At 38.0% G+C, this 26,176-nt stretch overlaps 1 protein-coding gene across 1 annotated transcript in view; it reads right to left on the reverse strand.

The window, feature by feature from the left end:
- Positions 1-493: 493 nt before the first annotated feature.
- CGRRF1 (cell growth regulator with ring finger domain 1) overlaps positions 494-26,176 on the reverse strand; it is a 28,864-nt gene continuing 3,181 nt past the window's right edge. Inside the window, exons 2-6 of the mRNA XM_047079631.1 lie at positions 15,618-15,757; positions 8,352-8,529; positions 7,799-7,946; positions 1,708-1,815; positions 494-1,490 (exon numbers count right to left, since the gene is read on the reverse strand). Coding sequence (XP_046935587.1) covers positions 1,170-1,490; positions 1,708-1,815; positions 7,799-7,946; positions 8,352-8,529; positions 15,618-15,757 — 895 coding nt within the window. The 3' untranslated portion in view covers positions 494-1,169. The remainder of the gene's footprint in view (positions 1,491-1,707; positions 1,816-7,798; positions 7,947-8,351; positions 8,530-15,617; positions 15,758-26,176) is intronic.

The following is a 26,176-nucleotide window of genomic DNA, read 5'->3' on the forward strand; positions in this document are numbered from 1 at the left end:
GGTGTATACAATGGAGAATAGGTAATGTCTTTTTCAGAGTGTTGTATTTGATTAAAATGAAATGACATTATGTAAAAACACTGATACAAAGATAAGGCATTATTCTAATACAAACAGGACAAAAACGTCTTGAAAATCTCCCTGAAGTTCAGTTTATTTGCCGTGATCTAATTTCTTAGTGAACTGAAGATAATTTCCCCTGAAGACACAGAAAGTTCTGATTTACCTTTTTCTTCGTCATCTTGGAAAGCATGGGGGATGGGGCTTTTTGCCTATCATGTGACTGTTCTGAAAGATATGGGTTTATGTGGAATAAAAATATGCTAGAAAAAAATAGTTATTTGTTTCTCTTACCAGTTTTTCTGGATCCAAAACCTCTCCAGTTTTGGATGGATTTGCTATGCGGGAGGAAATCTAAGGTAAGGCATTACGAGTCTCACAGATCTTCCCTGATAGGTCACATTCTGCTAACCTAATCATATTTGACAATAAATTTAATTAGCCAAGAAATTTTATTATATGTTTCATATATCTGCCTCCTACAGATGAGTATCATTTTAATCTATGATATACTGAGAACAGTCAAGAATTGTATCTTGCATTTATGATTTAAGAAGCTATATTAAAATTAAGACTTGTGTTTATGTGACTATAAGGAAAATTAAAAACCATTACATGGATATTTATAAAAACTGTTATTTTTGGAAAAGTTTTAAAGTTGGGAGCCCTGTCCTACTCCTTTATAAAATGGGGAACATACAATTACTTTAGGAAGAATTCAATTTTTCCCAAATTCCACTCCAGATTATGTCAAAGGCAGAACATCCAGAAATCTTGAGGCATTTACCTCCTCAAATTTTAGATAAATTGCTTTTAAGAATTTTCCTAATCAACATTATATGAAACCTTCTAGCTGATAAAAGGCCAAACATTTACATTCTTCTCAAGAGTTGAATGAATTTTTATGTTATCAACACAGATGGTATTCCAGTATTTACCATAGTGAACAGGAAGGAATTAATTTCATCATCCATGTACCATACAAATGTGAAGTTAAAATAGAATTTTCATTGATGGTCAATACTGTAGATTCCACGTGACAATTAATTCCAAGAACACAAATTCGACATCTTCAGTGGAAGGTGTATTTTTCAGTTTTAACAATACTCTCAAAGAGCTTTCAGTTTGTCTTTCTCTTGCTCCTTCTGACTGCAAAGTGCAAAAGATTCCTGCACAAATTGCCTGCACATAGGGCACTGCTGAAAATACCTAACACAGCCATCACATAAGCACGTGTGTCTACACGGCAGAAGCACCCAGTTCACAGTCCCGTTCTGGCAAACAACACAGTCCTTGCTATTCTCCTCAGGGGGCTCCATTTCACTTTCAGACAGTCCAGCCTTTTCTAGCAAACTTCGGTCTGTGCTTTTTTCTCCTGGAGAGGAATTGCTGGAGGGAGTGGAGTTACTATTGGCAGACATGAAAAGTTGCTGGAAACCAAAGAAACAAGTTTAAGGATAAACACAAACAACAATTACCTTTTAAATCTGGGAGTCATAAAAGCTGCTAAAAATTTGTGAGTTAGCAAACCCAGCAGCAAACAACAGCTAACTCTGTGACTAACTGAGAAACATTATCTCTTTCTAAATAGTCATTCTTTGAAACTCTGCAAACAAAAGGGACAGAGAAAGATGACAGGGTACTTACCTTAAGATCATGAAATTGACCTTGAGCCAGCAGTAAATATTGATATAATATTCTACAGGAAAGTTTATAAGTCTTATCAGGAATATGAATTACTGACACCATGGAAATCTAAAATAAAAATGAAATACCAGTCAGTACTTACATTATTTCATAGACATATGAAATAAAAATAAAAGGTTGACAAATTGGAAAACTTACAATATTTTATTTAAATCACAGTCATTAAAAAGGATCAATTACTGAATATTTCAATAGTGGCAACATTTTTGCCAGAGTTATTTTTAGTTATATTCAAAATTATAAATTTAATGCCATCCCAACAAAAATACCAATGAGCTTTTTCATAGAGTTATATGAGTTAACTCAAAAATTCTCATTGAAAAATAATACATAAGTATAGCTAGGAAAATACTGAAAAGAAAGCTGTGGGGAGGACTGAGCCCAGTCAGATATTAAAACATACTACAAAGTCTCTAAAACTAAAATAATATGGTACAGGCACATGAACAGACAGGTGGCTAGAACAGAACAGTTCAGAAACAGACCCAACTTTCTATACAAGTATGATAAAGGTGGGATCTGAAATCATTGGGCAAATAGTCTTTTTAATGAAAAGTACTGGGACAACTGGACAGCGGTTTGGAAAAATATAAAATTATATGCATTTCTCATAATCATACATAAAAATAAACTCCAAAAGCATAAGAAATCTAATTGTACAAAAGAAAAAAAAAACTGTGCAAGCACTAGAAGAAAAAATGTGAATTCCTTTTTATTCTCGGTGTAGTGAAAGACTTTCTAACTATGACACAGACCCAGAGGCAGACGCACTTGACTGTATAAAAATTGAAAACTTGTATACCAAAAAGCACCATAGGCAAGGTCAAAAGACATCTGAAGAACTGGAATAATATTTACAATATCCCTAATTTATGAAGAACTTTTAAATACTGATAAAAAGTAACCAAAAATCCCATTAAAAATGGGCAAAAAATATGAATAGACAATTCACTCAAAAAATATAAATATGGTCCTTAGCCATATTAAAAGATGATAGTGTGGAATTGGCTAGAGATTCCATCTCTCCCTCTCTTTCCCCCTCCTCCACTCATGCTCAAGCTGTCTTTCTCTTGCTCTCAAAAGAAATAAACCAAAAAAAAAAAAAGATCTTCAATTTCACTCACAATATGACAAAATACAAATTAAAACCACTGAGATATCACTTCTCACTCATTGGATTAATAGATTTCAACGTTTGTTAATATACTCTATGAAGAAATAGTTACTCTCATATATTGCTAGTGGAATGTATAAAAAAGAAAAAAAAAGGTACAATTCCAAGGGTATAATCCCAATGGAGGGGAATTTGGCAATATGTAACAAAATGACATACCCTTACCCTCCAACCACACAACCTCAACAATATGAAAATACATATGCACAGATTATTCAATGCAAGATTATTTGTTATTGCACAATACTGGAAATTATCTGAATGTCCAACTACAGGAGATTGGCTAAATAACTGTGGTACCCATACATCCTGCATACAATGGAGTGCTATGCAGCTCTGAAAAACAAAGTGAGGAAGTGTTCTATGAACTGATCTGGAGTGGTTTCCAGGAGATATTATGAAGTAAAAAAAGCAGGAACATGTTTAATATATAAAGTGTGATACCTTTTGAGTAAGAGAGAAAATAAGAAAAAATATATACGTGTGTATCTTCTCATTATTACAATCAGAAACATAGAAGGGATAAATGAGAAAACAATGAACTTGGTTATCTATAAGAATTGGGGTATATAAGAATGGGAGGAAGGGATGAGAGCAACACCTGAGTACACCTCTAATTTATACAGTATTTTTTGACTTTTAGGAGAACTAATCTGAGTAATTTATGGACACAGAGTTTGACTATAAATCTTCAGGCAGAAAGTAACGAGAGGGCAGTTGAGCACCAAAATAATTAAATTCAGTAATGAATTATAAACCACTGGGGGAAAAAAGGAATTCCTGAGGCTGTATGGATAATAAATAAATAAATGGGAGGTCTCTTGCTTATAGTAGAATACTGAGGGCTGATTGAAGGGCTGGAGTTGGAAAACAGTCATTTTTGCAACCATGATAGTAAAGATAAAATCTGGTAAGAATTGTCAATGGATATTATATCCAGGGGGAAATTCTCATAAAAACTGGAATATTTGCATGGTCTTAAAAGTGCCCCTCCCACACCAACTGCTTACTATTTGCAAGAGAGGGGAAAAAATTGGGAGAGGAGAAATTAAATAACACCTTGCCAAGAGAACAAAATGAACATCACCAATGAGGGGAAAGAACTGCCCATGCCTGGAAAGGTGCCGCCCTGAAAAGCACACATCATCACCTGTGAAGTAGACTGGCTGAAAATGCACAACTCCAATCTAATCATGATGAAACATCAGACACACAAAATGAGAACTGTACTATTTTACAAAAAGGGTGCATGTGACTATACTCTTCAAAAATGCTAATGTCATGAGTTGCATGGGTGGCTCAGCTGGTTAAACATCTGACTCTTGGTTTCGGCTGGGGTCATGACCTCAGGGTTCAAGAGATCCAGCTGCTTGTCCAGCTCTGCACTGACAGGGTGGGGCCTGCTTAAGATCTTTTCCCTTCTTCTCTAAGCCCCACCCCTGATCCCATGCCATGCATGCACACACTCTCTCTCTCTTTCTCTCAAAATAAATAAGTAAACATTTTTTAAAAATACTAATGTTGTAAAAGACAAACAGGCTACGAAAATAGTTCTAGGTTAAAAGAGGTTAAAGATACATGATAAACAGTATCTGACTCCAGACTAGAACCTGTACTGGTGGGAAAAACATGCTGTAAAGAAGACTGCTAAACCCACTGACATATTGGAATATAGGTAATAGGTTGGATCAAATATTTTATCAATGTCAGATTTATAAAGTTGATAACTATGTTGTGTTTATATAAGAGAACATTCCTATTATCGGGAAATACACACTAAAATATTTAGGGTAAAGAATCATTCATACAACTTCTCAATTCATTTAAAAAAATACACACATATAGGCAAGTAATGGTGCAAACAGTGCAAATGTTAATAATTAACAATAGGAGGTCTCGGTAAAAGGTATAGGGCTGTTCTTCTGCTTCTTTGTTTTTGCAAGTTTCTGAAATTATATCCAAAGAAAAAGTTTAAAAACAGAACCCTTCTATGGCTGTAAACATATAATATTGTTTATAGCTCTATCAGGATTTCATAATTTAATGGTTAATGGTTTCAGAAGCTTGCAATACTGAATCAAAATGACAGGACTGGTAGAAATGTTATCATCTCACATGAACAATCCTGCCATTGGATTTAATACTAAAAGCTTCAGAAGCTACTATCATGCGAGTTATAAATACATATGTAGCTATAGATATAAATCTGGTATGGAAAAGATGCTCAAAATATACTAAATGAAAACATGTCTCAGAATAGTACATATAATTTTTTGTTTTTGTTAAAAAATTACATATATAAAGGTCTGCAAAGATACAGACAAATATTCACAGTGGTTAACTTTGGATGACACAATATAGGAGATTATGCTTTTTTCCTTCTGGCTTATCTAGATTTTCTAATTCTATTTCCTGCCACAAACATATATTATTTGAGTAATACAGAAATTTAATATAATTGAGTAAAAATGAAAAAAATTTCAAAGTCAAAATATTGCAGTAACAACCCTGCTTTCCTTAATCTACCTAAAATAACTGACTACATTGTCAAAATGTAATTTTTACTGTTACAATAGGAATGGTAGAGTTATATATATATTTACTCTCACCCCCAGATAAAATATTGAAAAACCAAATGTTTGGTTTGCTTTTAAAATTAAGAACAGACAACATTAATACATACTATGCTAACAAATATGCTTTAGTTCCAATATTAGGCCCAATCTGAGAGATAAGAAGCAAGATTAACAGGACAAAGGGGAGGGAGCCTGAGAAGAAGAAAAGACCCAGGGGAGGTTCCAGGCAGGGAGACTTTAAAAGGAAAAGTGGGGCACCTGGGTGGTTCACTTGGTTAAGGGTTTGACTCTTGATTTGAGCTCAGGTCATTATCTCATGATTTATGAGTTCAAGCCCTATATCAGAGTCTGCACTGACAGTGCAGAGCCCGCTTGGGATTCTTTCTCTGTCCCTCCCCTGCTCGCACTGTCTCTCTCTCAAAATAAATAAATAAACATTGAAAAAATAAACAGAAGTAAAAAGAAAATGCCTATTAACCCTTGAGGGCCGGACACCGGCTCCCCTGTGGGAATGAGCTTCCCACATGCACAGCTGGGCCACATAGGTTTCATTCCAGTTGGATCAGGGACCTGATAGCAAATCTTTCCCTGTTTATAATGCCATTGACCTGTACACTGGAAAGTGATTAAAACAGTAAATTTTATGTTATATACATTTTAACACATACACACTCTCCTCTGTCTAGACTGAGGAAGAAAGTTAGAAAACGAAGAAGACACTGAATACCTTAAACAGATAGGTTCGCTAGGTTTTCCCCTCAGTGAGGGGAAAAGAAACCAAAAGGAGAAGCTGGGAGGAAGGTGACAGATCTGACCCTATCTGTTCTGAATGAGTGGAAGGAAGTAGGGGAGCAGAGAAGACATGGGAGGCACAGTGGTGATGGAAGGGTTACCTTGCTGGGGTGGGCAGGATAAAGAACAGAGGCTGGAAATATGAAACACCAACCTGACAGTTCTTATTTACCTTCAACTGGAAAGGGGTGGGGGGCTGGGGGTGAAGGGCAGGAAGGGGTGGAAACCAGAGGATCTCTCCTATGCACTCCTCACTCCTCGTGCACAGTCAACTGACCTGCTGTGAAGCTCCATGAGGTTCACCAACATTGCTTGGTATGGTATTCCCCCCACCCCAACCCCACTCATCAAGTTTAGTGAGCACCTACTGTGTTCCGTGCAGTGTATTATTAGGTTCTGGAAACACACCACTATTAGTATGACTAGTTTAGAAAAACCAAACTGACTTTGGTTCAATGGAACTTCAACTTGGTAAGGCTAAAAACCCAAACTGTATGAGCAGGGTCTAGATTTCTCAATAAGGGTCTGCACCTTCCAAATGCAAGAAAATGTACACTTGTTTCAAGGAGATATTCCTTTAAAAAAATTTTTTTAAAGGCACTTGGCACAGGACTACAAAGGCTTATCACATCAAGCCCTGGTTCCATCTCTTCCTGAATGACTGAGATTTTTCTTCAGACTCTATTTCAGTCTTTATAAAAAGAATATTGGTTCTAACACACAAGGTTGTTGGAAGAAGTAAATGAGTTAATGTTAGCGAATATATTGTGTACTTTAGAAAGCATCATAAAATGTTACCATATCTTTATTAATAAACATATCTGTATCATGCACTTCAGAAAAGTAGTAAATTGTGTATAAGGGCATTCTTACCATGAAAGGATTTCACCAAAAGTTTACTTCATGTATAAGCCTCTACTATACTTAGAGGAATGTCAGGGCTCAGGTCCTCTTAGATCTCTAAGATGATTTTATCTTCCTAATAGGGACAAACTACCAGACTAAAGAAATAATTGGCACATAATGAGAAATGGAGATTACTGAAAATATAGGAACCAAACACATAGAGGATGCAGATGTGTGGCAGGGGCTAAGAGGGAAACAAGGTGACTGTAAGCATGCAAAGAAAAGAGGGAACACTCTTAAAATTGAGCACTGCAGATGATTCCAATGCTTATTTACTCAGTGTTAAAAATGTTAATAAACATGCTTCCCAAAATCTAGCCAACTACAATATACCTTTTGTTTTTTAAATAATATCATATTCTTGTAACATATGGAGAAAAAAAAGTCATACTCCGAAGGAGCTGTTATATGTATAAAAATCATACAGCTGTATTTCCCATGGATTCCTTTTTCAAGAAAAATATATCTGGGCCAAATGTATGTCCTCAAGAATTACAAGAAAACTTTTTTTATTTGCCAAATAATTATTACCTATCATCCAAATCACTCGAAGGAATTTTTCCAGAATTTTAAAATTACTTACAATATCATAAATTTCTCGGTCATCCTCATCAGCTAGGGTCAACAGTGCTACCAATGGATAGCGAGATCTGGGCACAGAACCAAAGTCTTCAATTTTAGTATCTCTTGGTAACTGGCAATATATTTCTTCTTTGCTGTCCTTTTTAATACTTTTTGAAAATGTAAAGGTAAATTGCCACTGTAACCAAAAATACAGTAATACACCAAAGGTAACAGTAACTTAGCAAATAGTTTATTTTATCCATAAAAAGTCTAATGTCTAAAATTTTCACTTGTCAAGGCGCCTGGGTGGCTCTGTCGGTTAAGCATCCGACTTCGGCTCAGGTCATGATATCACGGTTTGTGAGTTTGAGCCCGGCATCGGGCTCTGTGCTGACCAGCTTGGAGCCTGAAGCCTGCTTCGGATTCTGTGTCTCCCTCTCTCTCTGCCCCTCCCCCGCTCACACTCGGTCTCTTTCAAAAATAAATAAAGGTTAAAAAATTTTTTTTTAATAAAATTAAAAAAATAAAATAAAATTTTCATTTGTCAATGGATATATCAGATAAAAGGATACAAATACTGTTCTTGATAAAGATATTCACTATACAGAGCATCTTCCAGTGCTTGGGGAGTGCTTATTCGGAAGCAATAAAAGTGCTTCTGTAGAGCTTCATAGAATTTTTGAACACTGCACCCCCAATAGCATGTAAGGAGGCTATCTTCAAGGCAATCTGTTGTCAAAGTTATGCCAGCTGTAGAAAACAAAGAAGAAAAGAAGACAAAGAGAAGAAAATTACCTAATGTAATTTCTAATACAATGGTACACAGTGAATAACAAAAGCTTCGTTTTGGATGCTGGCCAAGGTGATGTCTGTCATAAAAGGAACTCATTAAAGGGTATGTGCCTGTAAATGAAGGAACTGGTCCCTAAACAAGTGATATAAAAACTTCCACATCTACACAATTTTGAAGCACCATCAGTAAACTCTTTATTATTTACACATTTATACTTAGAAATTATCGAGTTCATTTTGAGTGTGTGACTTAAAGACTTCTCTCACATACATCTTAAAAACTGAAATATCATTCACTATTGGTAACCTACCACTCTAACAGCAAATATAATCCTAACGACAAGAAACAGTAGTGCTGTCTCCAAAAGTGGATATATACAACCTTCAGAGCAGAGCTGTCTCTGAAAGTGGACACACCTAACTCATGGGGTCCACAAGATGACCACTGCAGTAGGAAAAAATATTAAAGAGAAATCAAGCCTTACTAATATTAATATACATACTGACAACATTAATATATGTTCTTGTCATACAGTTAATGTCCCATGTAATATGCAAAATATCCTAGGGAAAGAATGGGGATTCCAAAACATGAAGAGCTTAATAGCAACGTCCTCATTCATTTATTTGCTTTCAGCATAAAAAAAAATTACAATTTGAGTAAACCTGATTAAGTGGAAAAAGTAAATTATAAGCAGACCTACAAATTATATCATTTTACCTGTTTATTAAACACTCACATAGGACTTACTGTGTGCCACCTGTATGATTTTTTCCCTTGCTTATGGCAGTTGCAGCAGTATCAAGTTCAAGGGCAGCAATATCTAGTGTCTTCTACAGCTGTTAGTGGAAAGTGCGGTATCTGTTGCTCGGTGGCACTGGACTTACTAGATCAAAAGTACACGGTTCGAAGGGCACCTGGGTGGCTCAGTCGGTTAAGCGTCCGACTTCGTTTCAGGTCACGATCTCGCGGTTCGTGAGTTTGAGCCCCATGTTGGCTCTGTACTGACAGCTCAGAGCCTGGAGCCTGCTTCAGATTCTGTGTCTCCCTCTCTCTCTCTCTGCCCCTCCCCCACTCGCATTCTCTCTCTCTCTCTCTCTCTCTCTCTCTCTCAAAAATAAATAAACATTAAATTTTTTTTTTTTTTTTTTTTTTTTTAAGTACATGGTTTGGAGCACTGTTCTTGGCTGAATAGCCTTGGTCTCTGATTCTGGCTCTCCAAACCTACTGGCAATTCTGTCAGCGACCCAATATCCTTTTATTGAGGTCATTTCTGTTGCTTGCTAATAGGAATTCTTGTGCTCACTTCTGCAGCACATATGCTAATAGGAATTCTGATTGATACGTTGTGTAATTTTTTTAGATACTTTTTTATTTATTTATTTTTAATATTTATTTATTTTGGGGAGAGCACAAGCTGGGGAGGGGCAGAGAGAGGGTACAGAGGATTCAAAGCAGGCTCTGTCTGCACTGACAGGCTGACAGCAGTGAGCCCGATGTGGGGCTTGAACTCATGAACCATGAGATCATGACCTGAGCCTAAGTCGGACTCTCAACCAACTGAGCCACCCAGGTGCCCCATTATGTGTTTTTTAAAAGGTGATCAAGAGTATGTGTTGGAAGGATATACACAAACATAAGAAGATGTTCTACAGGATGCCAAATATTGAGTTTTTCACTTTTCTGCTCAGTAATCAGTAGTATGTACATAGAGTTTCAGATTGGGGGTATGCATACTAGCAATGACATAGTATCATTTCTAATCACAGTTAGGCAAAAATTTTAATTGGCAGGAACTTTGCATAGGTAATTGGAACAGAATTTGATTTCAAAGTTTTATATGATTCTAATCATCGGGTATTAATTCAAGAATGGGAAATTTTGCGGTGCCTGGGTGGCTCAGTCAGTTAAGTGTCAGACTCTTGATTTTGGCTCAGGTCATGACCTCATGGTTGTGAGACTGAGCCCCATGTTGGGCTCTGCACTGAGTGTTGGAGCCTGCTTGGGATTCTCTCTTTCTCTCTTTCAAAATAAATAAATAAACTTAAAAAAAATGGGAAATTTAATTAGCTATTATTTTTCAATTAGCTATTAAATAGCTGAAAAAAAACCACTCCACAATACACATTTAAATATATATTTATATGTTAAATTTAATATACATCATATTAATTTACATATTATAATAAAACATATCAGTATATACCATTTATACTATTTTACATAAAATGTACATGTTTGAAGTTAATATATATATTAAAAATCATACATCCTTTTCTTTATGTTACCACAGAACCACATAAGGTAAGGAAAAAAAAGATGAAGTAGATAAGGAAGGAAAAAATAGAAAAGGCACATAAAAGAAAATAAAAAAAGAGAAAAAAGGAACCCAGAAAATGATTTAACATTCTTGGCAAAAATGTGAAAAATTGTATGTACGGAGCATCAGTTGTATCAAAATGCAGGAATCCACCCAAATGTCCATTGATAGGGGATTAAATGAATAAAATATAGAATGCTCTATAATGAAGTACTTTGCAGCTCTTAAAAAAGAATTGAAGCATAGCAAAATATCTGTATATTCTACTGCGGAATGATCTTCAGAATATATTGTTAAGCGAAAAAAGCAAGGTGGAGGAAAGTTTATAGCATAGTACTGTTTATGTCACAGGAGGGGACATCCATACCCATGTGTGTGCTTACACTAACAAAGAACCACGGGAGGATAAGTTCTAAAACATGTAAAACTACCCAGTTTATTTGCTGTGTAAAAAGAATTGGAGTTCCAGAGATTCAGAGCTGCATAAAAGACTTGACTAAAATGGGGAGAGTGTCAGAGACCAGTGACAACTGGATACTAAGCAGACTTCAACAGAGTATGTCTCTGAAATTAATATTATAAGTCTGTGAGAAAGAAGAATAGAATCTATAAATTCTACTCTCCACAATCTTTCCTAAACTTGTCTAGGACACAGACTGAGAAGATAATGTTTTGATTTACACTAACTGATGTCAGTTCAAATCCCCCCGGGGCAAAGCTGTTCTCCCTTTAGTTTTTCCCACTTGTTCTGCAGACAGTCTCATTCTTACATTTTCTTAGTCTTCTAAAATTCAGTGCAAACACAATGCCATGTCAGATCAACAGCAATAGCAGACTTGGAACACGGCCTTAAAGCAGAAAATTCAGAATCTAAACTAACCGAAAGGGGGGTGATTTCTCTCAGCCTGCCCTAACCTGCCTAGCTGTAACAGCCAAATAAAGCCCAGCATAAGAGACAGCCTTGCAAAAAACTGCAAAAAACAAGGACTATGGTCAATGAGTTGAGCCATTAAAAAAAGGAGAAACAATACAGCAGAAAAGCCACAAACTTTCTTGAGGAGAAACTCTGAGAAAGAACTAACGTACAAGGTGATCATGCATGAGGGTAATAAATCTGGAGTACTGGGAGACGAAAATTTTACGTTGGAGAGAATAGAGGTTCACAAATTCCTCCCAAAATGCAATGTGTGTCATTTTGTCTACCCTTTCACCTTTGTTAAGTGTCACCAGGGTAAATAAGCCAAAATAAGGAAGCTGTTACAAAGGGACAGGAGAATTTCTGGCCCAAATGAATTCAACTCAACCAACATATCCATAAAACCTTTTACACTGGGGACATGGAAACATCATAAATCCAAACATAGTATCACCACGTAACAACAAAAGAAATCCCAGCAACCCACCCATAGTAAAGAGAGCCAAATGACTAAGATTAAACTGATTCTCATTCATTTTCAAGTAAATCAGGTCTCCAGATAGTCCCCTTCCCTCCCCTACATGCCCAGCACTTTGGGGACAGTGGTGAAAAAGGACCTGTTTTTTTTTTTTAATGTTTATTTATTTTGGAGACAGAGAGAGAGAGCACAAGCCAGGGAGGGGCAGAGAGAGAGGGAGACAGAGAACCCAAAGCAGTCTCCTCCCTGTCAGCATAAACCCCGATGCAGGGCTTGAGCCCACGAACCCTGAGATCATGACCTGAGCCGAAGTTGGATGCTCAACCAACTGAGCCACCCAGGTGCCCCAAGGACCTGGATTTTTAAACTATCTACACATCCGATGAAATAACCTTTTAAAATGTCACAAATATTGCCCAGAATATTATTTTAATATCCTGGTTAGACATCTTTAATGATATCCACTGTTCTACAGTTTAAACAAATGAAATCTATTCCGCCGAATTTAATTCCCACCAAAATCCCTCTCCTTATTTCCCCATAGAAGAAAGACAATCAATGATAGGCACTGGTATTTTAAAAATTAAAATACGTCAAGAAGCAAGCTATAAACCCACACATCAAAAAAATTTTTTGTGTACTTTGGTAATGGTATTGTTGGTTAGTGGCTGACAGGTCTTCTACTCACTGGATATCTTTTCATTTGCTTCTAACATTTACAGGGGAACTATTTCTGCCTGAAAGGAAAATTGACGGATTTCCTCACACTTCCCAACTCACAAGTGTGTTTGCTTGGTTACAATTAATCAGTTCTTACTTTTTCAGCGTTTCCAGGCTTGTGGAACTGTGTGGCAGGAAGGACGGCTCTGTACTGGTAGCTTTTTATATCGGGAGTCCTGCTCAAGGCCCAGATGTGACACTGGAGCAGGTCCAAGTGCCTGGCCACAGAGGTCAGAGGTCGCCAAACTACCACTGTTTGAACTACCACTGTTCTTATTTATTTATTTTTATGAGTTTGTTTATTTTGAGAGAGAGCAGGGGAGGGGCAGAGAGGGGGAAACAGAGTCCCAAGAAGGCTCCACACTGTCAGCACAGAGCCCAACACAGGGCTTGAGCCCACAAACCGTGAGATCATGACCCGAGCCAAAACCAAGAGTCGGGAGCTTAACCAACTGAGCCACCCAGGCACCCCTGAACTACAACTGTTCTGTACATTTTAATTAGTCATATTTTCTAAACAGGTTAATTTTCTCTGTCTTTTTTTTTTTTTTTTTTTTGAGATAGAGAGAAAGAGAGAGCACACATGTGAGTGGGGTAGGAGCAGAGGGAGAGGGAGAGAATCTTAAGCAGGCTTCATGCCCAGTGTGGAGCCTGACATAGGGCTGATCTCACGACTGTGAGATCACTACCTGAGGCAAAATCAAGAGTCAGACGCTTAACTGACTGAACCACCCAGGCACCCCTTTTTTTAATTTATGTATTTATTTATCTATCTGTGTCATATCTTAAACATGGTTTTCCCAAGTGAAAAATGTCAGAACAAACCCTTTATCCACCATTAGAGGATTAAAAAAAAAAAAAAAGAGGTCCTTAGTTCTCTCCAATTCATAGGCTAATAGTATAGTACTTATAGCTAAGGAAGAATAAGAAACTTTGTACTTTTTCATTATAAATCAATATTTACTTAAGGTTGATAATCCTAAGTACGCTGCTTTTCGACAAGTGATTTTGGAAGTTATAGACAGGAAGACGGCTATGCAGAAGGGTCACAGAAGCCAAGGGAGCAGGGTATCAAGAAGGAAGGACTGGTCAACTCCGTGAAATTGCAGAGATAGTGCTAACTCAGGCCTACAAAGTGTCCACTGGATTTTCTGACTGTGGGGGCAGGAGGGCAGGGTCAGGGAGCAGAAGTGGTCATCAGTGACCTTGGGGAAAGCCATTTCAATGGAGGGATACAGGCAAAAATCACATCTGTGGAAAGTGAAGCAGGCTAAGGGAAGAAGGCAAGTGCAATTCGCTTTTGAGAAGGCTGGCTGTGAAGAGAGAGAAAGGGGACAGTAGATCCAATAGGGTAAAAAGCTGAGAGAGGTTGGGGTTGTTTGTTTTTAAGATACCTGAAATGTGAGCAAGTGTAAAAGGTGATAGGGTCTCAGCCTGGAAATCTTTGTAGAGTTATGGGAACTGTACCTGGAACTGCCCACCCATCTCTACTTAACTGCTACAAAAGCACTTCAAAGTCCAGAAGTTCAAAACTGAATTCATTACCTTTCTTCCAAAACCTGCTGTTCCTCCCGTACTCTTTATCCTGGTAATAGGATCTGTCTATGGAGGGCCCCTGCAAAGAACCTGAGTCTTCCTCCACTCTTCTCTCTTACCTGTCCCACCCTAGGTTTTCTCCATAACAAACTACTTTTTGTTTCTCTGTTTCTGTCTCAGTGCTTTGTTCATGCTTCTTCTCTACTTAGAATTTCTCCCAACCCCATGAGATAAACACTTACTTACCTTTCAAGAGTCTACTCAAAAAAAAAAAAAAAAAAAAAAAAAAAAGAAAGAAAGAAAAAAAGAAAAGAAAAGAAAAGAAAAATAAGACAGAGACCCAGCACATTCTTTATGAGGCTTTTCTTTATGCCTGCCTCCCCACGTCAGCAAACTTAACCATTTCTTCCTTCCTTCCTCCCCTCTTTCCCTCCCTCTCTGTCTTTCTCCTCTTTCCTTCCTCCCTGTCTCTTTCTTTCTCTCTCTCTTTCCTTCCTCCCTCCCACCCCCCTTCTTTTCTTTTGTTTTCTTTTTCTTTTCTTTCCCTCTATCTTTCACTCCAGAGGTTCCTAGATAGTCTTGCAGACAATTTACTTTTCCAAAAAGCACAGAAACAAACAACTATCATCTTATTACCATCTCTCAAAATAACATTTTATACCAAAATAACTTATACCCAAAATACCATTATTTCAGATTAAAAAGTTGTTCTTCAGAAGGTTAGCAACCTTACGTTAACTGTGCTCACACTACACCATCCGTACATTTCTCACTGCACTCAAGACCCATGAAAATGCCAGACTTCTCTTATTAACATCTGTGATACTTAATTCTTCTTACACAAATATTTGCCTCTGGTTTGCTAGTTGATAAGTTCCCGAGGAGCAAGTTTTGTGAATAATTAGTCTCTGTATCCGTAATACGTAGTATAGCTCCCAGAACAAAACAGATGTTCAATAAATACTTGTTAAGTCCAAAGAAGAGAAAGCAATAAAGAAAGAAAATTGTAAAGAAAGAAAAGTGCTGAGAAAGGGGCACAGAAAGAAAAAAAAGTCTCTGGAAAATAGTCACCAACTTGTAATTGAAGCTGAAGATGGATTAGTGATCTCTAAGCCAAAAGGATTCTTGACTTGTCTCATTTGCTTTTTGAAAACTCTTGTGTTGAACTGGGTCTCTTCTGAATTTCTCAGGATTACTGGAACATCCCAGCCAAACCTGAAGAAAAATAAAAATAAAATAATACATAATTCTAGCAAATGTTGAAACTTTGTTCTATGTGAAGTATGTTGTGCTTTATTAGTTATCCCTTTTAACACAAGCATCACAAAAGAGATTAGGTTATTCAATCTATATTATATCACAGAATTAATCTAGAATTGAGGGATTAGAGGTCCCATACATAATTGCAATATATTGTTCAGCTGGCTGAATCGACATACTCTTGAAGACAAAGAGTTCTATTGTTAACATTATTGTTGATAACAAAGTAGTACAGTCATTATAGATAATTGTACCAAATATAACAGCAAAAACATAAGAATTATTGAACTTTTTATATAACACAAAAAACAAATTCATATTTAATATGCAGACTATTTGATATAATTAATGGGACAAGAGAACCTTTAAATACCAAATACAGCACTTCATTTATATAACATATTTTCTACTTTCAAATTTCATATAAAAATGCAATAATGAATATTAAACGGATTAGAAGGAAAATGAAAGGGACTACACTCAATCCCTCATAAAACTAGAAGGCAGCTAAGTTTACTCAATTAAAAAATATATATATATATGAATACACATAAGCCGGAGGACTTTAGTTAAAATGGCACAGTTAAATACATACTTTGATGCTCTCTCTTCTCTCCAGACACTTAACAGTGATAGATAAAAAAATAAACAGAGAAATCAAAGAGACCCCACTGAAATGAGTAAACAAACTGTGGTGAGTTTAAACAAAGGAATGGTAGTACTCAGCAATGAAAAGGAGTAAATTATTGCTACAGCCACATGGATAAATCTCAAAAACAACATGCTGAGCAAAAGAAGCCTCACACAAAGGAGTACGTGTTATATGATTCCACAGTATAAAATTCTAGAGCAGGCAAAACTAATCTATGGCAGAAATAAAAAAAACAGGGCAGTGGTTGCTTGTGGGGGTGGAGCGGAGGGGTGGGGGGGTGGGGGGGTGTATGAACTAACCAGGAAAGGGCATAAGGAAACTTTCCCTGGTGATGGCAATGTTGTATATCTTGATAGAGGTTTGAGTTGTATAGATGATGTGTTTTAGAACACTGAAGATTTATACATTTCATTGCGTGTAAATATACCTCAAAAGAAAAAAAGGGAACTACCAACAAACATTGAGCTCTAGCTAATAATATGCAATACTTCAGTATTTACGGGAAGAGTAACAACTTACTTTGAAGTGATCGAGAAATAAGATTACAAATAAGTAATGAAGACTTGACAGCAAAGTGTTGATTGTAGAACCTAAGTGATGGGCATATGTATGTTCATTTTGTAATTTTTTCAAGTTTTCTGTATATTTGAAAATTTTAATAATAAAATGTTGGAAAAAGAGACTTAGTTGGGTTCAAGGACAAATCTTTATGGCTCTGAAAAAGGAAAGAAATATAAGGTAATGAGTAAGGCTGACGCCATGGTTTGATGGGTCCTGAGTCTGGCAGCAGGCTGTGGCAAGTAAGCCTTCACACAGTAAGAGGACCTTATAGGTTGTCCACTCAAGACAAGAGCCAGAGCTAGGTTCATAACTTGAATCTAGAAGCTGAGTTAGGCCAATATCAATATCAATATGTCATTATAAGACCTGGTGCCTGACTAGGGGGCATCTAGGAATCTGGTTGAAGGCAATTGTGAGATGGTTAAACAGCAAGGGTGATGACAAAGGGAGGGGGAAAAACTTCTACTAAAATTTAGGTCGCAAACCAAAGTTTCAAAACACGTGAATAAATCTAATGCCAAGGGAAAACCAATAAAAGTAACACATGGAATAAAGTTACACTCCAGATGAATTTCATTTTATAGAACAGTTAGATAAGGCTCGTCTGGTCCTGCCTAAAAAAGCTGAAAAGCAAGCCTCTAAGAGATCAAACTGTGTAAATTAATTGTGTCCCAAAACATAACTCAAGAATATTTATATGAATACAAAAACATCCAACACCTATAAAGTAAAATTCACAATGTTTAGCATCCAATAAAAAATCAACAGCGATGCAAAGAAGAAAATGTGACCCATAATGAGGAAACTAATCAAAAGAAATAGACCCCAGAAATGATATGAATACTAGAATCAGTAGACAAGAACATCAAAATGATTGTTATAACAATATTCCATATTTTCAAGAGTAAGTAAAGATTGAGAATATTATATGGAGACATGGAAAATACTTACAAAGACCTAAGTCCATTTCTGAAGAGGAAAAATACAACATTTGAGATGAAAAATATATTGGACAGGCTTAATAGCTAACTGAACATTACATCAGTATATTTGAAGACATAACAACAGAAAGGATCCAATATGAAACACAGAGAGGAAAAAAAAAAGGCTGGACAACCCCTCCCTCCCAAACATCAGTGAGGTGAAGGATAAATTCACGCAGTCTGCAGAGAAGGGACAGAGATAAACAAGAAAACTACAGATGTGTTATTCAGGAACACAGATGCAAAACTTCCTAACAAAATGTTAACAAATGAAATCCAACAATATATTAAAAGGCTAATACAAAATTTAATATAATTTACCACATTAACAGACTAAACAAGAAAAACCATATGATTATTTCAAAACGTGCAGGAAAAGCACTTGCTAAAATCTAAAGTCTATTCCTGATAAAAACTGTGAGCAAACTAGGAATGTAAAGGAACTTAACCCAATAAAGGGCAGCCATAAATATGTAGAGCTAACATTGTACTTAATGAAAAACTGCTTTCCTCCTAAAATAAAAAACAAGACACTTTACAGCCATGTGTCCTTAAGCAATCACTCAATTCGGTGTAACCGTCTTCCCTTCTGGAAACGTTTATAACAGGGTTTGGCATGCTAAGCAATGATAATGTTGATGATGGAGTAGACTTCGGAGTTGGCAGGAGAGCAAGAGAGAAACAACAAATCCAGCAATTTCTCCTTTTTGAACCTCAGAATCAGTTACCCCATAGGCTCTGAGTCCACTCCACTGCTCAACATTGGCCCAGTGCTTTTAGCTGAGATCCAGAGTTGGACACTTAACCAACTAAGCCACTCAGGCACTCCTGGCCCAGTGCCTTTTAGAGGTTAAGTCAGGAATGTGAAATGTTAGGACCTGAGATATAACCTTCTTATGAGAGCCATAAGATGACACCTTCCTCTTCTTTCTTTCATCCCTTGGAGTGAAAAACAAAGGAAGAAAACACCATTCTATACTCCTCATTATATTCCCTGGCCCCTTCATCATTTTTATCCCCCCGTCACCTACCCCCCCCTTTTTTTTCTTTACCCACACTCCCTGACTACTCCTTATACCCATACTACCAGCAGTAAAAACTAGAATGCAGAGCTCATTGTGTTCCGTGCTACTGTGGTTCAAGAATTATATTTCAGGTACTTTATCATGCTGTACCTAAAAATTTCAATTAAAAAATCTTAAAGGTTTAGGGTCCAGAAACCCAAAAAGCAGGGATTTGGAGAAAAATCTGGAAGCAATCTATTGTGAGCATGGAATTCCTCTCCTTTTAGTCCATGATATATCTGGTTTTAATATAAAAATATTATTTGTCCAAATCTTTACATAAAATGAATGTTGGAGGAAGATATGCCGTATCTGTTCTGTGGCTTTGTAAATACTTCAGAATGGAACAAGTAATTTGAGATGTAAAGTGTTTCTTTTTAAACATGCTTATCCAAGGCTGCTTGGCCCAGCATCCTATCAAGAGCTGCCAAAGCACACCTATTATTAAAAGAAATTCATCTCCCTTGATTTTTTATTTCTCTGCCTCATGCTTAATCTTGGGTCTGCATTTTCTAATACCCTAAAGTCCTTGACTTGACTTATATACATTTTTTAAAATCAGTATTATGAATGATGCTAAACCCTGGGCCTTTTTATCTTACATAACCTTTTTACCATGAAGGATATCATACACACAGAAAAACACACAAAACATAGTTCAATGAATTAGAAAGCAATTGGTATTTAGGTTAAGAATCCAAACAATAGGGGCACCTGAGTGACTCAATCAGTTGAGTGTCTGACTCTTGATTTCAGCTCAGGTCATGATCTCACAGTTTGTGGGATAGAGCTGCATGTCTGGCTCTGCACTGACAGTGCGAAGCCTGTTGGGATTCTCTGTTGTCCTCTCTCTCTGCTCCTCCCCCACGCATGCTCACACTCTCTCTCTCTCAAAATAAACAGACATTTAAAAAAAAAAAAAAAAAAAGAACCCAAACGATATCCTCAGAAAGTTTCTTGTGTCCCCTCCCAAGCACTACCCCTTCCCTCTCCACTATCTTGACTTCCATTATTTTAATTTAGAATACTTGTTTTTGAATTGTTATGTAAGTGGAAGTGTGCTGTGTATACTTTTTTTTTTTTACTATTTTACAACATTATGCCTGAAGATTCATCCTTGTAGCTATACTTAGTGCATTTTGCGGCTGTATAGTATTCTGTATAGTAAATGTGCTATAACTTGCTTACTCATTCTACTTTAATGGACATTTAAGTTGTCCTCACATATCGGCCATTATGAATAATGCCTAAGTGAACATTTTCTTTTTTTTTTTTAAGTTTATTTATTTTTGACAGAGAGAGAATGAGAGCGTGCGCTAGAGAGGGGCAGAGAAAGAGGGAGACACAGAATCCAAAGCAGGCTTCAAGCTCTGAGCTGTCAGCACAGAGCCTGATGTGGGGCTCGAACTCATGAACCGTGAGATCATGACCTGGGCCGAAGTCAGACGCTTAACCGACTGAACCACCTGGGTGCCCCTAAGTGAACATTTTCATACAAGGTGCTTGGTCCACATACACTTAGATGCATTTCTAGTAGGTCTACACATGCTGGGAATTGTATTTCTCAGTCATAAGATCTGTGCTTCTTCAACTTCAATGGATAATGCTACCAATTGTTTTATGTATATTCACCAGCAGTGAATGAGTGCTCCCCTTGCTCCAAATCCTTGCCAAAACATTACGAACATCCTGGTAGGTGTATGGTGGCATTGCATTATGGTTTTCATTTCTATTTCTCAGATGACTGATTTTTCTTATTTATAGAAACTCTTTATATGTCCTGAATATGAGCCCTTTGTTGCATATATCTTCGCCCTTTCTACATCTTGCCTTTTCACATTCATACTAGGTCTCTTTTGATGAACAGAGTTCTTAATTTTAACACAGTTATTAACCTTTTCCTTTAAGGTTAATGCTTTTGCTCTTTGGCTTTTCATTACTGCCTTATCTGAATTATGTCCGAACACTGCTACGTTTCTGAATTATGATCTCGGACATTTTTTTTTTTAATTTTTTTTTTCAACGTTTATTTATTTTTGGGACAGAGAGAGACAGAGCATGAACGGGGGAGGGGCAGAGAGAGAGGGAGACACAGAATCAGAAACAGGCTCCAGGCTCTGAGCCATCAGCCCAGAGCCTGATGCGGGGCTCGAACTCCCGGACCGCGAGATCGTGACCTGGCTGAAGTCGGACGCTTAACCGACTGCGCCACCCAGGCGCCCCTGATCTCGGACATTTTTGTTTTCCTGTCCTCCCAAAGGACTTAGTGAACCATGGCTAGAGCAGCCAATGCTGAAGCAAGGCTCTGTGTCCATTTTGACTTCACCAGTCCTGTTCCCCCAATATCCTTATGCTTTGGGGGAAACAAGGCTTGAGAGGAGAGAGGGTAGACTTCACTGTGTAATAGAGTGATGTCATAGACTGACCACACCTTTTGTCCTAAACATTATGTTTAATGTAGACTAAGATCACGAAAGCTGTTTTTTGGGCAGCTGACACACTGGTGACTCATGTTGAACTTTCAGCCTAGTAAACTTTTTCACATACTTGACTCAGTGTGAACTTGCTCATTTTTGCACAAAAATCCATAACTTTCATAGTTTTAATCTGTTTGATGTGACCAATATTTCTATCTTTAACGCATTACTCAAAAGCCGATATGCAGAGATGACCTGGAGTGAAGTTAAAAATTGGAGAGTGGTCAAATAGTAATCCATAATTGCTGCTGACAAACAGTTCTGTAAAATACTGATAAACAGACCCAGTGATGTGTCTTTGGCCACCATCCTAACATCTGGGCTTTTCCACAATTGTAGTCCAAAACTTGAATAAAGGCACTGACGCCCTGTGTATCAGATCGTGTATCTGATATGACATTACAAGGAATAATAAAATAGAAAACTGATCAATTTTCCTTCCAATCAAATTTCATCTTTATCTTTTTCCACTCAAAGTCATTTTGGCAACTGTTAGTAATGGAATACCAACTAAATAAATGTTTCTAAACATTACTTTCTTTTATATAAACCTAGTCCCCTTTTTTTCCGTATGGAGAATTTTCCATTCTCTTTCCTTTACTGTTACATTTTTATACTTATTCCTCCTGGATTTTTCTATACTTCTAGTTTTTCCCATTTCTAAGTTGTTTGTTGCACTTCTTCATATTGTTTAAACTTCCAGCACAGCAATGATCTGTGGACTTTCAATTCTGACCACATTTTTCATACTGCCTATATAATTAATGTCTTACCCCACACACACTTCCAAAGCTTCTCACCAGAGGCTGAACTGGTAGACTGGACCTCCTTTCTTTGTGTCTGGAGTCTCAGGGAGCCCCTCGTAAAAAAGTTTACTTTGAAGCTAAAATTTTAGGCTCGGTTGTAAATAGTTTTGATCACCCATTCAGCCTTGAGTTCTCAAGCCAATCAGAAAACTAACAGGCAGTTGTTAACTTGGGCTGGGCAGGGCTTCTCTCCCGGTGGTCTCCCAAAGACGGTCTCACACAGCTAGCTGGATGCGAACACTAGGTCAGGATATAAAGACCATTCATGGGGAAGCCCTTGGTGGGGGGAGGATGTTTGTCTCTGAGGGAACCACTGTGCTAACGATAAGACTTTGGGAAAGTGACACAATCTCTGAAATTCTGTGCCTTTATTTGTAAAATGAAGGATTAGAACAAGTGATCTTAAGGCCCTACGAAGGTTTGAAATGCCATTTCTAAGTACTTTTTTTGTTACTTGTTTATTTATTTTTGAGAGCGTGTGAGTGGGGGGGGGGGGGGACAGAAGATCCCAAGCAGGCTCCGTGCTGACAGCAGCAAACCTGATGTAGGGCTCGATCTCATCAACCGTGAGATCATGACCTGAACCGAAGTCCGATGCTCAACCGACTGAGCCACCCAGGCACCCCTGAAATGCCATTTCTAACAGTTTTGTGTTTTCCTCTAGATGGTTTCAAGGAAATTCTTTCCAACGCAAGTGTATTTGGCACGCTAAGCAAATACGAACTAAAGTCATAGCCTTTTCCTAAGGAGGAATGTGGGCCTCATCACCAACCTCCTCACACACACACAACCTACTGCATTTGACAAGTGGGATGAGAAATGGTCAAGGTCAGTGTATCAGGCAGGGCTGGCAGGAACTGGAAGCCACATCTGCTATTTAAACATAAAGAATTTAATACTAATATAAAGAACTGTTCATCAAGTACTGAAGACTGAAACACTAGGATACACTGAGGTATCCTAGCAAGAAGCAGTTTGCCCTCCTCAGACTGGGGAAACAAAGGGAAGAGTGGGGATTAATGCCGTTTAGAAACTTGGATAAGGGACCCCCCAGAGGTGGCATGCAGACTGGTGGTGGGAGTGCTGGCCAGCCGGTACTGTTATCTCTGGAGGTGTACGATAAGGCTAGTTCTAGGTACGAGGAAAAACTGTAAATTGTAAATAAACTGCTGGTTCTCAGGCCAGCTGCCACCGCCAGGATAAAGGCGAGTGCTGCAGGAACACAGACCAGGAAAAGGAAGCAAACTGTTAAGAGGAAGTCCTTTCTTCCTCTTCTAGCCTTCCAGTTTCTTTCTAGCATCACCTATTGGCAGACCCTAATCGGGGGCAAACTAGCACAACAGAAATGCGGTTTGCAAAGTCCCAGCCCCAGTATCACCAAACAGAGTACAGAAGAGCATGTTTGCAGTTGAGAAAGAACAACCTCTAAGGAAGATCTGGCAGATGATTTACAGTTATGTCCTTGTGGAAGCACTGAAGGATATGGGGTCCTTCCTCAAGGGGACCTGATCTCCCCTTTAATTAGAGGCTCCAGGTCTATGGACTGGCTTATATCTATAAACTGGGTGAAAGGTGGTAACTCTCCACTGTTGTGACCCAAGTCAGGTTTCCTGCTCCAGACATGAAGTTTTTCCTATGTAGTTCATGTAGCATTTAGTAGGCTACCCATCTATTTTATTCCTAGAGGCACTGTAAGCCATTAGTCACTGCCAAAGATCCTTGTGGGCCAAAACAATCTCCACTTTGTCCTCCATTGCCCATTATGGAACACAAGTCAACCCTGACTCCTGTGAGGTGCTCCTGGACCTCACATCAGGAGCTCCCACTATCATAAACAGACTACAAAGAACAGAAATTTTCAAGGATACAAGTCTCCTCTTGGAAATTTATTTCTCAGTGCTTTCATGAAAAGTCTATCTTCTGTGCACTCTTGAAGGATACAATAGGTGGGTGGGTGTGCAAGTTGCACATATTAAATCCAGTCCAATATTCCTATTTTCCTAAGCCTTCAGATTCTTTCCTCATTATGACAGGAAAGTTTTATCCATCTTAACCTTATTATATATAGGCCACCACTGAGTCCAAATTTTAGTCAACCAAATCTGAGGTAATACTTTAGATTCAGAATTTCTTGAGAACAAAGCCAGATCAATAAATTTTATCTGATTTAGTGTTACAGTTTCTCCTCCCTGGCCTAACCTATTTACAATCTGTTCTCACACATACTCCTCCTTCCCAATGATACAAATTAGTAAAATTTTGCAATTCTTTTCGAGGCTAGGCTCTTTCCAACCAGGTTATATTTTGTCCCTGTCCTTTGGAGCATGAAGAGATCTAGGCCTCATAGCAATAGGTTACAGACATAGGTCTGAGTAAAGACATCCTTTGCAAAGCAATTACCCTATGCAAGGTTATTACAGGACCTTCAAGCAAGGGAAGGCCAATTTTCTCACACATGGAAAGCAGGCTGCTTCCAACAAGGGAGAGTCAGAATGACTGGGGTTTCAAGATTCTCAGCTTTATCCAAGTCAATTTAGATGTCTCCAGTCTAAGTCTAAGGGCTCTACTTTTTTCCACTCAGTGTCCTAAATGAGGCCACATTCCTCCTTAGGAAAAGGCTATGACTTTAGTTTGTATTTGCTTAGGGTGCCAAATATACTTGCGTTGGAATGAATTTTCTTGGAACCATCTAGAGGAAAACACAAAACTGTTAGAAATGGCATTTCAGGGGTGCCTGGGTGGCTCAGTCGGTTGAGCATCGGACTTCGGTTCAGGTCATGATCTCACGGTTGGTGAGATCGAGCCCTACATCAGGCTTGCTGCTGTCAGCATGGAGCCTGCTTGGGATCTTCTGTTCCCCGCCCCCCACCCCTAATTCTATTCCCAGTGCAATTAAAACTATGTTCAATGTTTAGTTCTGGGGCTATATGAAATAAAAGTGCTTTAAAACCACAGAATCTCTGATTCTGGACTCTAAGACTTGACCTGGGTGTTTTAAGATCTTAGCTTGTCATTTTCTTTCTGTAAGGGCTCCAGTGGTCTCAGACAACCACCTAACTATCCCTCAGTCCTTGTAGTCAAAAAGTACTTTAGCCACTGGGTCCCCAAAGCACTTAACGTCAGAAATCATTTTATCACAATCAACCAAAAATAGTCATTTAATGAACTGTGATGCCAATACATGCCATGCATTACTAGGACCTTTTATCCCATTGACAAAGAGCTAAAGATACGACCAAAGCAATCTCTGAAGCCCATCTTTGAGAGGTTCTCCCCCAGGATCCCAATCTTAGTAACAATTTCTTTATTAATATCTTTTGTAAGTCCAATCAGGAGACCAAAAGCACACCAGTTATTTTAACAGGGAGAATTTTTTTTAAGTTTACTTATTTATTTTGAGAGAGAGAGAGAGAGAGAGAGAGAGAGAGAGAATCTCAAGCAGGCTCTGCACTGTCAGCGTGGAGCCCGACGCGGAGCTCGAACCCACAAACTGTGAGATCATGACCTGACCCAAAATCAAGAGTTGGATGCTTAGCCAACTAGGTCACCCAGGCGCCCCTAACAGAGAGAATTTAATATGAAGAATTGTTAACCAGATATTGAAGAACTGTAAAAGCAAAAAGGGGACAGTGACTATCATAGAAGTAGTACCAGTAGGAAGAAGCTATCACTCCTAGAACAGTAATAGAGGAGAGTTACTACAGCTTAGAAGTTTGGAGAAGGACCCCCATGGAGCTGGGGCTCAGATCTCAGGAAAGGTATTGGTATCTTTGAAGGGGTGTGATAGGCGGTTCTAAGAGAGTGCAAAACTATAAACTGAAAACACTGGGA

The sequence above is a fragment of the Lynx rufus genome, unplaced genomic scaffold, assembly GCF_022079265.1.
Source record: "Lynx rufus isolate CCGP_SWC_20201006 ecotype Redwood Valley unplaced genomic scaffold, mLynRuf1.p SCAF_17, whole genome shotgun sequence".
NCBI lineage: Eukaryota > Metazoa > Chordata > Mammalia > Carnivora > Felidae > Lynx > Lynx rufus.